Source organism: Chroicocephalus ridibundus, chromosome 8 (assembly GCF_963924245.1).
Source record: "Chroicocephalus ridibundus chromosome 8, bChrRid1.1, whole genome shotgun sequence".
NCBI classification, from domain to species: Eukaryota; Metazoa; Chordata; class Aves; order Charadriiformes; family Laridae; genus Chroicocephalus; species Chroicocephalus ridibundus.
This window is the reverse complement of record NC_086291.1, coordinates 3,060,347-3,073,980: the sequence shown is the minus strand read 5'-3', so window position 1 is coordinate 3,073,980 and position 13,634 is coordinate 3,060,347. Positions and strand designations below refer to the sequence as shown.

General features: G+C 39.4%; 2 protein-coding genes across 4 annotated transcripts in view; one reads left to right on the top strand and one right to left on the bottom strand.

Annotated features, from left to right (window-relative positions):
- The window catches only part of ITGB3BP (integrin subunit beta 3 binding protein), a 34,608-nt gene extending 28,049 nt beyond the window's left edge, over nt 1-6,559 (bottom strand). The window contains exons 1-2 of the mRNA XM_063343521.1: nt 6,473-6,559; nt 2,020-2,062 (exon numbers count right to left, since the gene is read on the bottom strand). Of these exons, the coding sequence (XP_063199591.1) occupies nt 2,020-2,062; nt 6,473-6,477 (48 nt within the window). The 5' untranslated portion in view covers nt 6,478-6,559. The remainder of the gene's footprint in view (nt 1-2,019; nt 2,063-6,472) is intronic.
- EFCAB7 (EF-hand calcium binding domain 7) overlaps nt 6,539-13,634 on the top strand; it is a 29,447-nt gene continuing 22,351 nt past the window's right edge. The window contains exons 1-3 of one of the 3 annotated variants that reach the window (XM_063343519.1): nt 6,539-6,660; nt 6,931-7,038; nt 9,360-9,547. In XM_063343519.1, coding sequence (XP_063199589.1) covers nt 9,361-9,547 — 187 coding nt within the window. In that variant the 5' untranslated portion in view covers nt 6,539-6,660; nt 6,931-7,038; nt 9,360. The other 2 variants (XM_063343518.1, XM_063343520.1) reach the window with 2 other exon arrangements.

Below are 13,634 nucleotides of genomic sequence, written 5' to 3'. Positions count from 1 at the left end.
TACCCTAAATAATTTCACACCAGCTGCTTATACTCTTTTTTGCAGTCTATCAGTATTTAAACAATATCGGATGGAAATCTTCAGTCTGTTGTCACTAATATTTTGCCACATTCAAGCAGGTTACAGAAATGTTTCAAATTGTCTTAAATGAAATATTAATTATAGTAAAGTATCAATGCCACTTTAGGCATATAAATGTCATCAAAACTCTTTTGTAACAGGGAGAATCTCCAATCTGCTTACACTTTCAGGATATTTTTCCTGCTAGAACAGCAGTCACCTCAGCCACCATATTTCTGGATATGAAGTAAGACTCCACTGAGCAGCTACCTGGAAAAAGTTACTGTAGTACTTCAAAGGACAGTATTTATTTGGCAGTAAGAATTTTCCTTCCAGGAAGGAGAGTCGTGGTCCAGTTATGCAATTTGTTAATGACACCACACTAACATCACAAAATCTAAAAATACTAATTTCTGATCTGGTTAGTTCAGGCATGCTTTGGGTACTGTGACCAGCAGGTAGAATGAGGGCCTCCGGAACAACAGGAAGAAATTGTAGAAACAGCAATGGATGTGGCAGAGCTAAAAAAGATACTTCACACAAACCGTGTGTTTATTACCTTACATTCCTTCCTACCTCCTACAACGTTATTTAATTATGGTATACTTTAAACACTTTAAATCTTTGACATGTATCTGTTAGAGGCATTGTATGAACTAAAAATCATAGTGTAAGCCTACATTACTGAGATTCCAGTAAAAGTTTTTATCATTCAGATGGGCTTTTGTTAAGCTTTTTGCTGCACAAGAACCTGAATGCAGGTAACCATCAAGTAACTCTTTCGTTTTATCTCATGGGGAGGGGGCAGGGAAGGAACAGCTTTAAGGCAGAAAGGGAATTGTGTGTAATTTCAGCTGGACCACTCATCTACAAAAACGTTACTACAGCCCAAGAAACAGATGCAAAATTACAGTCACAGCTGCATTCTGAGCAGAACAAGTTGGGTAATGGTACACTAAGCTGCTAATTAAATTGCTAATGATTTTTTTTAGTGCCACTGCGGTACTTTGCCACCTTTGTTTAAATTAAAAAAAAAGTATCTAGAAAATTTTTAAAATTGCGAATTTCTGTTTTGCTAAATACCAGCGAGACCTCCAAATATGTGCTGCATATAAACAAATCTCTTCAAAGTGACACAGACATGGAGATTTATTGGGAGCTTATCTGCTGACCAGCTATTTCTCTATCTACTTTTCCAAAATTTTCCTTCCTTTAAACACTGCCATTCTCACAAGCTCCTCTGTATGGATGTCTGCAGCAACACCCACTGTTGGTAGGAGCAGATAATAAACTGACATATGTCATGACATGCTGGTACTGAGAGTATACTATAGCTGCATTTACAAAAAATAATAGCAACAGTACAATTTTATTTTTATTGTGATAACTGTGGTGAAATTTATTGCAGTGTTAGTACTTTATTGTTTCATTATGCCAGATTAGCTGAGGGAGATAATTATATCCTTGACATGAAAACGCCTTTAGTGTTTTCATTTCAATTTTGCAGTTTGTAATATGCAGATTACAGCATTATCATAATTCCATATTGTTAGATGTACAATTACATGGCAGAACATTTGCTTCCAGGATAACGGAGCTAATTTCTAATAAATAATTTCACCAAGGATCTTAACTCATTCAGCTCTTGGGTAAATAGTGATGGCAATAAAAATATGCATATTTCTCCATTATTTTCATGTGATTCATGCAGATGTACATTACTTAGGGCCAGGCAGTTACATGACAATGGAATACAATAAATTTTATACTAACATTTTCAGCAGTAATTTTTTGTGTTGTTAGGATTTTTCTAGACAACATCGAATCTGTAACAATACAATGCAACTCTAATGATGTATCATGTTTATATACACACATATGTATGCATATAGATATAAATACACACACGTACATATATATATACAGCCCAGATGATTCCATACACCACAAAATACTTACATCATCTTTTTTAACGGTGTCCAACTTTAATGCTCTCTTAACTCTGAAAGAGAAAAATATGGACAAGTTTTATGGTCACCTAGACACAAAGATTGCTGGTAGTAAGGTCTATAATCTGTAATTTTAAAGACATTTTCCTTTTTTGTGTTTCACATTTTTTTATACTACACAAGAAAACTAATCTCATCCAAAGCAAATACATTAGCTGATTAAAATACTGTGTAACAAAAACACTGCCTGTTTAGAGGAATAAAATGTTTGCATAAGAAAATCCAATTCTCCATTTTATACTAGAGATAAAAACCAAGACAGTGAAGTAAAATCACATTGTATATTTGTCTCTTTCTCAAAGACTATAAACAATGAAAAAATACAAAAGCATTAATATTTACATACCTTCTGAGCAAGGGTTGAAATTATTTTGCCATTAGTAGAAATAATGTATTAGGCATTTAAAACAGGTACAGCCAAGGTGAAAAAAGTAGTTCTTCCCATCATTTTAGCTCTTAACATGATTCAGTGCTACCAGACTATGACTTAACCGGGGAACAGATGCTCTATGTCTTTACAGGTCCCCAAACCATAAGAAACTATTTTCTAGTCTTTTTCACTATACTGATTCAGGAACATGCCAAGCTCTCTCTGCAAAATCTGCTCTGCTGAACTGGATGCCCAGCTGTTAATGGCAACGCTAGAAGAGGAAAGCTGAATATTTATAATACTTTATATCGTACAGCTGTCTTCTAAAGAGCAGTCATCAAAATTTTATTGAATGCAGACTAAATGCTCAAAGGAAAGAAAGGTCAACATAAATTAAGACTATTTTTCCCAGAGACAACTGAAACTTTTTAAGCACATTCCTAAATCTTAACAATAGTTTAAAGCATTATATAAAACAACGAGGAAAAAAATTTAAAATCTTTATAAGCACAGACCCCAAGAAACATATATATTGTATCAAATTAAACAAGATTTAGAAAATGCATCATATTTCAAGAACTTAGTTCACAGTTTTCGTCTTGGAAAAGAATACTTTGACTTGTAAGGAATTAAGATGACCTCATTCCAAACTTATAGTTTTAAAATTTATGTTACGATTCCAAAACTGTAAATTAAAGCATTGGAAAAATGGAATGAAAACACATTTTTGAAATATAACTCAGGTAACGGTCTTATATGAATACTGTTTTACAACTATCTCTATTACAGGAAGGGGAAGAGAAGTATTCTATCTTAAAAAAGCCAAGTAAACAGGTAACATTTAAATTAAAAAAGCGTGGGAAATTCTTGCCAAAGGGCAGTCAAAGCTGTAACGGTTTGATGGAATTCTTTACAATGTATTTCTTTTTTAAATAGAAACCCATATTGCTTAAGGAATGCAGACTCCATTACATCTTCCACCCCAGTGGCAGCAGAGAAACATTATATTTATTAATACATGTACTCTGAAAGGATGCTCTAGGGGCCAATGCATTTGCATGTTATACTAAGGCATGTTATGATGGAAGTTTTTATGATGGACTTCAAAAGAAGCTGGAAGCCAAAGTAAAGCAGAATCTGGAGTCAACATAGCTCTAGGATGAAGATATATGAGAAACTACCTGAAAATCCCACCAGATTATAAACATTTAGAAAATTTCTTAGAGAGAAAGTTGTGGACTGGTCAAGACTGTGTTCTTTCAAGTCTGCCAAGTACCGTGTACAGCGATAGAGTTGCAGTCAGTCCAAAATTCTCTCTTCTGGCCTGCAAAGCCCCCGCAAATACCCTGAGCTATGGCGACGAAGAGGCAGCCTCATTCCACGCAAGCACTTCAACCTTGGAAGGAGCTGCATGGATAAAATTTTGGCATCAGGAGGTGAAATTTGCCTTGCTTTTCCCACTCCATCCTACCCAGCAGCCTGGTTTGCTTGTGGGCTTGTTTTTAGTGATTGTCTTTCTGACGCCATAATATGAGAAGGTAAATCTCTGGTGACTGTGATTCACTCAAAATAAGTTAAAATTTGTGCTCTTAGTCTACACGCGGTCCCTGGCTAGGACCATGGACACAAAATTCATCCAGACTTCTAACACGAAGACTCAGTTGGCCAAAGTGTCTTCCCTCAGATTTTTCAAAAGATGCACATGGAGAAAAAACAATATGAGCATTTAGGTGCAAACAAAATTCCTAGAGTATTTTAGGACCCACCATGGAGGAACAGCACCAGCTTTAGTTTGGTTTATCTTCTCTATATGGCTCAAAAAGCCTTGCTTTGGCTATGGCGTAGAATCAAATGTCAGAGTATGAATAAGAAAAGGACACAAAAAGATGCAGCATATATGATGACAGTACACAACAACTTATTTACCTGAGTTTCCTACCCTTGAATTCATTCAAAATTCCCTCAAAGAAAATTTTATTTTCTTAACTATGCAGAGTATGATGGCACGTGTTTATAGGTAGCCGTACAACCTGCAATTATTATTTTCCCCATAATATTTATCAGGTTAAATAACTACATATTAGTTCTATAGTGTATTATCTATCAGGTCATACTGTCAGTTCCTTGCTAATACTGGGAGATCTTTACTCACTTGAATAGTGCTTTGATGAAAGCACTTATCTGCTTAACTGTGGGAGTGTAGGTATGCAATCTAACTTTCTATAAAGAAATTGATTTTTTAATATTATTTTTAATTACACATACACTTAACTTTCCTTCATAATTCATTTATGAATTAATGCAATGGTAGCAATCACATACAGTATCATGGACTTGACTATATTCTTTCATTAAAAATACCCTAGGGATTATTGTAGCGCATTTTGAAGGCATTTCAGTTAGCTTCCTCTTAAGTTTCTGCTTTACTGGGGGTGGGGGGGAAACAAATCACCACAGAAAATAGCTCTACGCTATTTACGTTTTGCTTCATCTTCAAAACTTGCCAGTAAAAACGTCTTACTAATTGTAAAAGCGTAAAGAATATATGATCATTTTCTATGTTCGTTTTAAATGGTAGTTAAACTCAGCATGCAACCAGCGAGAAACAGACTTACTTACACACCAAAATATCAAAGCTTGTATATTGCTAAGTTTCCTTTGTATTACTACTGTCTGGCATGATTACTTCAACCACCTGTGGTCAAGAGAAAGACTGGCAGAAGTTGGAACCTATGTTAGCTCTAACATAAGTGATCTTTGAAATGGCACGAGGAGCTGTAAACTGGGACAATATCCCAAGCCTATATATAGGCAGCAGAAGTCTTACAGCTTCACCTTACTGCTGTTGAAGTTAGCAAGGTCCTACACGTTTTCTTTATTGTTATTCAGAAGCCCAAGATTAGCAAAGATAACGCAAGAATAGCATCAGACTTACATGACTATTGCTTGATAAATTGCTAAGAATGGTACAAATAAGAACAGGAGACACTAAAAGAGATACCGACTGATGGAAAATGGATAGGGAACGTGTCATGGCCTGCCATAACTTCCCACAGCAGCCTGCAGCACAAACCCCTGGTGTCAAACTCAACACAACCCATCTGTGACACGGCTCCTGCCCCTCTTCCACCCCTAGAGTCATAAAATTATTTAGGTTGGAAGGAAACTTAAAGCCCACCCGGTGGCACCCCCTGCCCTGGGCAGGGACACCTCCCACCAGCCCAGGTTGCTCCAAGCCCCGGCCAACCTGGCCTTGAACCCCTCCAGGGATGGGGCAGCCACAGCTTCTCTAGGCAACCTGGGCCAGGGGCTCACCACTCTCAGAGTGAAAAATTTCTTCCTGATATCTAATCTAAATCTACCTTCTTCCAGTTTAAAACCATTCCCCCTCATCCTATTGCAACAGGCCCTGCTAAAAAGTCCCTCCCCAGCTTTCCTGGAGCCCCTTTAGGGCCTGGAAGGTCTCCCCGGAGCCTTCTCTTCTCCAGGCTGAACCCCCCCAGCTCTCTCAGCCTGTCCTCCCAGCAGAGGGGCTCCAGCTCTTGGATCATCTCCGTGACCTCCTCTGGCCCCACTCCAACAGCTCCATGTCCTTCTGCCGAGGGCCGCGGAGCTGGAGGCAGCACTCCAGGAACACGGAACATACATAAAGCATTACCCATGCCAGTGGGCATTGCCCACCCAAGCTCCATCTGGACAAGGCCCTGCCCCGAGGAACAACCATCTTAACTATTCCCGGCCCCATCCAACAACGGGAAGACGGAGCTAGAAACAAAACCCGCCCTTCCCCAGACAGTGGCCTGCTCCTCCGCTCTCCGGGACGACCCGAGGAGCACACTTCTCCTCAGGGAACAAGCTCCCAGCCGTACAGAAGCCGCCAGGCCGCCGGGGAGAAGCGCTCCGCCTCATCGCGTCCCACACGGGCCCTGGCTCCACCGCCCGCTCCGCTCCAGCGGCTCTCGGCGGGGGGGGAGGCCGACAGCGGCACCCGGAGCCGAGCGGACCCACTCGGCCACCCCTACCCGATACCTACGACATTGCGGTGCCCGGAGCCGCTCCCGCCGCCTTTTGCAAAGCTCCCGCCTCCCGCCGCCGCCGTGCACCGGCCAAACGCCGCCGGCTGGAAACGGCGCCGAGAGGGCGGGACGCGGCCCCCGGCTCGGGCAGGCCGAGGGCCGGCTCGTCGGGCCCCGCTGCCCCTGCTCCCGGTGCTGTGTGACAGTAGGAGCCGGGCCGGTGGCGGCCTCCCCCCCTCGGGAAGGTTTGTTCTGGGCTGGTAGGTGAGGTGAGGTGCGGGCAGAGCCGGCCCCTCAGGGCGGCTGGGGACGCCGGGCAGGGCGGGAGAGTTGCTTCCCCATCTGTCGGGCGCCGGCAAAGGGATTGTAGCGTCTTTTGCGCGATGGTGGGTGATAAATTTTGCTTAAGAAGATGCCTGCGCCCACCGGAGAGGGAGGTAACGAGATTTATGTGGTAAAAGTTTCCTCATTTCAGGGGAGTGAGGCCTGAGCGCTTGGGCTGGAAGGCTAAGGAGCCGCAGCGCGAAGCTTCCCCGTTGGTGCGTGTTTGCTGTGGATGGAGGTGAACCTCAGCCTCGGAAAGGTCAGTATTGCCAAGAAGGGTATGACTTAATTCCTGCTTGGAAGGTGGTTTTTATTTGTTAGAATCATCGAACTAACATTGAAAGTAATAGTTAGGCTGTGTTGTCCTCCCGCCTCAGCCGAGGCCGGATTGCTCCCCTCTGTCTGTTTTGTCTAAAGTGTCATTTGTCCAGTAAAAATGTAACCACCTAAACCAAGGGGCTGCTGGCAGTGCTGTTACTAAGCTATTGCTCACCGGATTTCTGAGCGATGTGTCGGCAGCGCTTCTTGGCAGAACTGTGGCCCGTGTAAGAAATATCTGGGTAATGGGAAGTCTAAGGAGTATAAACGAGAGTTCACATTTTATAAACTAGTTACGGGAAAATTAACATTTATTCTTCTTTTCCTCCTTGACTTTAACCCACTCCCATTTTGTGTGTGTAACACTGGCACTTAATTATAGTGACACCCGTTTGCAGTAACCAGACTGTATCACGGTGTCCCTATGGGGTCCTTCTAATGCCAGTGTAATATTAAAGTGTCAGGCAGGCGGCCTGTGTATTATAAATAGGGTACTTCATCCATGATAAGCGATTATTATCTTTCTTTCCCAAGTGTAAAAGACCTATATAACTCAAGAAGGTGCGAGTGATTTAGGCCTCCTGAGTAAAAATCCAATGAGTCCTGAAGGGGACCCTATGATGTCGTTGTCTTGTTGCTGAACTTGGGGTATTCAATTTATTATACTGGAATATGTTTTCTGAAGCCAACATTGGGTAAAATAATATGAGAGGCTGTTAGACCAACAGTACAACACGATTTAGTGTCCCTCTGTGATGGCCTTCTAAAAACCTTAATCACCCTTGGTAAAAGCAGAAAGGCTGCTGTTAAAGTTTACTGGCCATTGGTGAGCAAACAGTATTAGTTACTGCTTTGAAACATTTTAATAATTTAGAAAAAATGCATTTCATATTTTTTCATTGTTTCACAACTATATGGGTAGTGTTGTATGTAAAAGACTTACCTTACACGCTTTTATGCACATTCTTAGCGTCAGACTTATTTATTTCTATTAATTATATTTAGATAACTCTTAAAGGTACAATTCAGTGTATTTAACTTCATGTACTTGAAGGATTAAGGGTTAAAATTTTGACCAGTTTTACTATTAGCCATATGTTTAATCAAGTTATAACTGTAAAAACGGAAAACAAAATCCCATTCTGGTATGGGAACCAGAAAAAAGCATGTAATCAATTTAATAATTATTGGATCACTTTTTAAACAATGAATATTATATAGTGTTTGTTTATGACATTACACAGTGTCTCTGCTGAGGCTATGTAAATCTAGCCAGTTTTCCAGCTAAATCAGTCTTGGAAAGATGAAAGTCGACTTTTGAGTGAGGGAGGAAATCCTGACAAATATGCAGTGCAGCATAAGCACAGTTACATGTAATTTGCACTGGAGGACAAAGGGAGTTTTTACTCTGCTGTTAACACCAAGAATTATAATAGAGAATCCAACATGACATGAGTCAGTCATAATCATACAGCTACAGAATGCTCTCCAATGACGTAAGCGCTGCATCCATTCTCGATAATATTTACTTCGTTATTGTTGTTTGGTGAAAAAGTCTTTTAAATAATTCTGTGCCTTTCGCACCTGTGGCCATGTTTAAACTGGAGTGTTTTTAGGAAAACACCGTGAGAAGCCACTTTTGCTACTGCTGGTGAACTGTAGCAACAATGAGAGTGGCACTGGGGACAAAACAGTGGTAGATATGATATGTTCATTAATATACTGTTGTGACAAATCATGCTAGGCATAGACAATGGTAGTAAAGTCATCACAGCCAACAAGTGCACTTCTGTACAAACTTTCCCATTCTGTCATTAGGAGAATTTAGCTAACGTGGCAAGAGAGAAATTGTCGTAGAAATGTGTAGTAAGTGTGTAGTATGGACAAGTCCTAGTGGTTTACTTCTAAACATGGATATCAATGGTTTGTATTACAGATAACTTGAAAATTTGTTTTTAGGCTTTCAAATAACATGACTATATAATCACTGTGATATAAAATGTCTGAAATTAAAATAAAATACAATAAAATGAAACTTTTGACTGCCAATAGGGAATAAACTGTTGTTAATAAGTAGAGCTCAAGCTATTTTTGTTTGCAGATCCCATGGTGCCTACCTACAAACATAGGTATGTATTCTCATCCCAGATTTAGAGAACCAAAAGCATATGGCCTGGATGTTAGGATAATCTGTATAAAGCAGAGACGTTATTAAACAGGCAAGAAAGTAACAAACTCTAACTGTAATTGTATTCTTCACAGAATGGCCAGCAGTCCTGAGAATAACGCATCCCTCTCTGTTCAGAAAGTCACACGCTCAGAGAGTTCCCAAGCAAAGAAGTCCCAGCATGCAGAAGAAGCAATCTTTTACATGAACTGCCGAGCAGCCTATCTAACTGTTTTGAAAAGCAGTTTAGAAAATATTAAATCAAAAGAACAACTCAGTTTAGGTAACGATTAGATATTTTTTTCCCCATAACTATTGTGTGTGGTGATTGCAGCGGGTAGTTTACAAACAGCAGTCAGCAATTCAGCTGTGAGAGTATCCCAGCGCATAAACTCAGTAACTGTTTTAAGGAATTTACAGTAGTTTTAGATAGGGTTCAGATTTCAAGTGTTGGTGGCTGTATCTTTGAAGACATTTTCATCATTTACCTGTTAGAAAATATGTCACGTAGTGATTTTTTCACCATTCCTCAAAGTTTTTCATTTTCCTCAAATCCTCCTTCTTTGTTGCTAGGTGTTGGATGACTCGGGGAAGTGGGAATAGCATACAGAGCTTTTCATCTGTAAATCACCAGTATGAATGAGCAAAAGTCAATACCAGCTGACAGTTTACAGGGGACCTAAGTGAGCTGTTTAACAACACCAAATTTGATGGTAGCATTGTTGCTTGCTTGAGGTGGGCCTAGGTATTGCTTTTTGATTGTGACATTTCTGCAATAAATTTTTTCCTACTACAAATTATTAAGTGAGTTGGTCTCAGTTCAGTTTATAGGGGGCAATTGCTCCTTATTGCACTGTCACAGGAAATCTCCATGATAACTGGCATTAATTGGCACAGAGGTTTGTAGACTCATAGGAGAGGTTGTTACTGGAGAAAATTTACCCCTAAATTACTGGAGGTAGTTTACTGGCGACAGTTTACCCCTAAATTACTGGAGGCAATTTACCCCTAAAGGTAGTATCACAGATCAATTCTAAGCCACTTTGAGTAATATGTGAAAATAATTGCCTTTCCTCTACCAATTTTGTGATCAAATGGACTGTTTCAGGCACTAGTGTTTCATAAGAATTCTTACTTTATTTAAACTCCTTTTGAATTACAATGTTCCCATAGACTAAAATGAAAAGTTTTGATTTTTTCATCCATATTATATTTGTGTATAAGTGTTTTGCTGTCAGCAGTACAACAAGAAAAAAATATCTCTGAATGCATCAGCTGTACTAGATAAAGATGTTAGTAGATACTGAAAGCTGTGGAGCTTAACAACTTTTGTTTTGAAGACCTATGGAATTTTAAAGTTCCTTGCATGGAATTATTGGGAAAGTTACAAAAGTTTACCTGAAAAATGGTAGTTAGGGCTGTGTATTGGAAATTGATATCTTTGTAATATACCTTAGTGACCAAGTAAGATAGGAAAGGAGTAAGATAAGTCTGAGTAATAACCTCTGAAATATGTTTCACTATCCCAGATGAAATTTCTCAAGTAAATACAATAACAACTTTTCTGTCTCTTGGAGTTGTAGGATTGTGTACCATGTCTTACCGTGTTTGGGGTTTGTTTGGGGATTTTTTTGCTTTGGTTTTTTTTTTTTTGGTTTTGTTTTCTCCTTCTTAGAGCATTTTTGTCCTTTCATGAAAAAGTTTGTTCATGGTTGGATGTAATGGCATGGGATTGTGTTAGGAAACTTATGAAAGTGTCTTTCAGTCCTATTTTCAATTTGGAGTTTTGTGATGTGAAAATCTTACCTTGCTTTATTGGAAAAAAATGTTTCCAGTTCGCATGGTTCACAAGGAAAGCATGAGAACATAAACCTTCGGTTAGATAAAGAGAACCGAAATGTATCATCATTTGAAAACAAATGATTTTTATTTTGTGGGTTTCAGGTGCAGCTTAGAATGTACTTGGGATGGATGGTAGTACAGGTTGCTTTCTCAAGTCTTCTCAGATTATGATGCCAGTAAAAAGTATGTTTATTATGGCATTGCAGTTGTTTGTAATAAAAAAAAAAAAAGCAACGGCTAAAGGGAAAAACATGCTATGCTATCTAGCAGAGAATCTAGTTTTATCAGAATTCTAGTGACCGTATTTTTTTCTGCATATGTAAGGAAATATTTTTCACTAGTGGCTGCATGCCTGGTGCCTAAAATACATGAGGTCTCCACATGGAATCCACCATTATAAAAGCTGAGTGTACTTCTCTGATGCACTGATTGTTTGTAGCTTCTTTCCCTATACCAGTGCATAAAATTCTACCCATTAGCAAGCACATTCTTTCAGCATGTGATTTAGTGTTATCCAGGCTTTCTCAGCTGTTATAAAAGTGCCTTTATAATATCCTAATGATAGTTTTGGATAATCTGTATTTTAAGATAGGAGCGGTGTGAACAAATGTCGTCTCTTTTATATATGCTTTGGCTTTCATCTCTATCCACATGCCACTTCACTAGATAGCAAGTGTTTGGGCCTTTTTGGTTCCAAGGTCAACTCAGGAAGGGCAATTAGTGGTTCAGGCTCCCAGTCTTTTCAGAGATATTTAAGGACTTCTTTTAAAATTTGTAAGCATTGAGAGTTATTATAGACTTATATTGCATCTGAAGTAAATTCTGGCATTTATCAAATAAGTGGTGCTAGTGTGTAAGCTCTCTTGCTACATGATGTTTGGCTAATATTGTAAACTGTGAAATATTCACTTAGAGATGGTCTCTGCAAAATTTCATTCATAGGAGTCTTACTTATTCACGGACAGTAGCTTCATTTCCTGTGTTGTAATATTATTTAAGGTATTTAGCAGAATCAGTCAGTAAAGAAGTATAAATAAAAGGTGCAGTCTAATTGAACTTTCACAAATATAAACTGGGGAGGCATGTGGGGTATGGCAAGTGCTGATCTCCCAGGATACATAAAAATACAGAATTGTCATATACTTGAAGGATACTCTGTTAAATATAAGTGAATACTGTGCTATATCAATATTCCAGGGAACTTCGCTATCCCCGTAAACAAACACACAGAGTAACTGCCCTTCCTTGGCTGACCTTGACCTTGAAATCCTTAAACAATTGCTATGTGCCCAAGCATTGCATGGATAAAGATGTAAGCTTTGCTGTATTCTCCTGACTCCGCCTGTAGAGGTGATAGGGCAGAAATCTTTATTTAGTCCTTGGCATTCAATCGAAGATTAGCAACAAAGGTGTCTGGTTTTGTTTGTTTGTTTTTATGGTGACACGGTTGCCTACTGAGATTTGTAACAATGCCACCACTTCATTTCACAGATGCTACTGAACTGCTCTCAGCCAGCATAGACTTGGTCATTGGTCAGCTGGCTAAAAATCAAAACTGCTGGCCTGGGTAGAGATGAAGGATCTCTTGTGTTTCCCTAAAAAACTTGATTATATGGGAAGATATAAAAGCATCCTTCCAGTTTCAGATAGACTGTGCATTTGAATTTAATTTCAATTTAACATAATACCTTATTCACCCTGGAAACTGATGCAAGTATGTCTTCAGTAAAGGCTTTTAAGAAGCTAACTAGATCCAGCAAATTCATTTTGAAGAATGCCAGGCGTAGGAGCAGTGGGGCTGGTTGCATGTATGGTATTGGCTCTTGGCCTTAACAATGTATGTCTGTTAGTATCATTTTTCCTTTACGTTTGAAATTCATGTTGCATAATTTGAACGGATAAGTTCAAATGTATAGGTATGACATAAATGATTGTTTTAGATGAATTCTACACTAGATCTCAATTCTCGGCAAAATAAATGGAAAGATTTATGTGTATCTTGGTAGAAACGGGACCTAATAATCTGCAAGCTTACAAATAATAGGTTCTTGATATTAAGGCAGGGGATATAGACACTGGGCTGAATTTTACACTTGTCTCTTGAGGAGCCTGTCTTTGAATTCATGGATGTTTTCCTTAATTAATGCTTTGAACCCCTTGACTTTCTTTAAGGGAGACATCCCATTGAGTTTAGTAGAATGGTGCACACGAGTAAGTGGAAGCTGCAGATCAGAGCCTTTAAGCAAAATAGTTCCTGCGATATTGTTGTGTTATAAAGTCACAGACTACTCTCTGGTTTCTTCCTTCTTCTGTAGAAGAAAGTGGATGTGATTCTCAGCAGTGCGGCGTATGTCATCTCTGTGCTGGGTCACCGTTTGCGAGGGATGATGTAGGATGCCAGGCACTGCCTGTTTGATGACTCCTTTCAAAAGAATATGCAAGTGAGCTCATCTGCCCGTCAGGCTGCTTGAACTTCACTGGTACAAGCCACAGAATTCAAGGCCAGGGAAGGTCACAGTCAGTCTGTA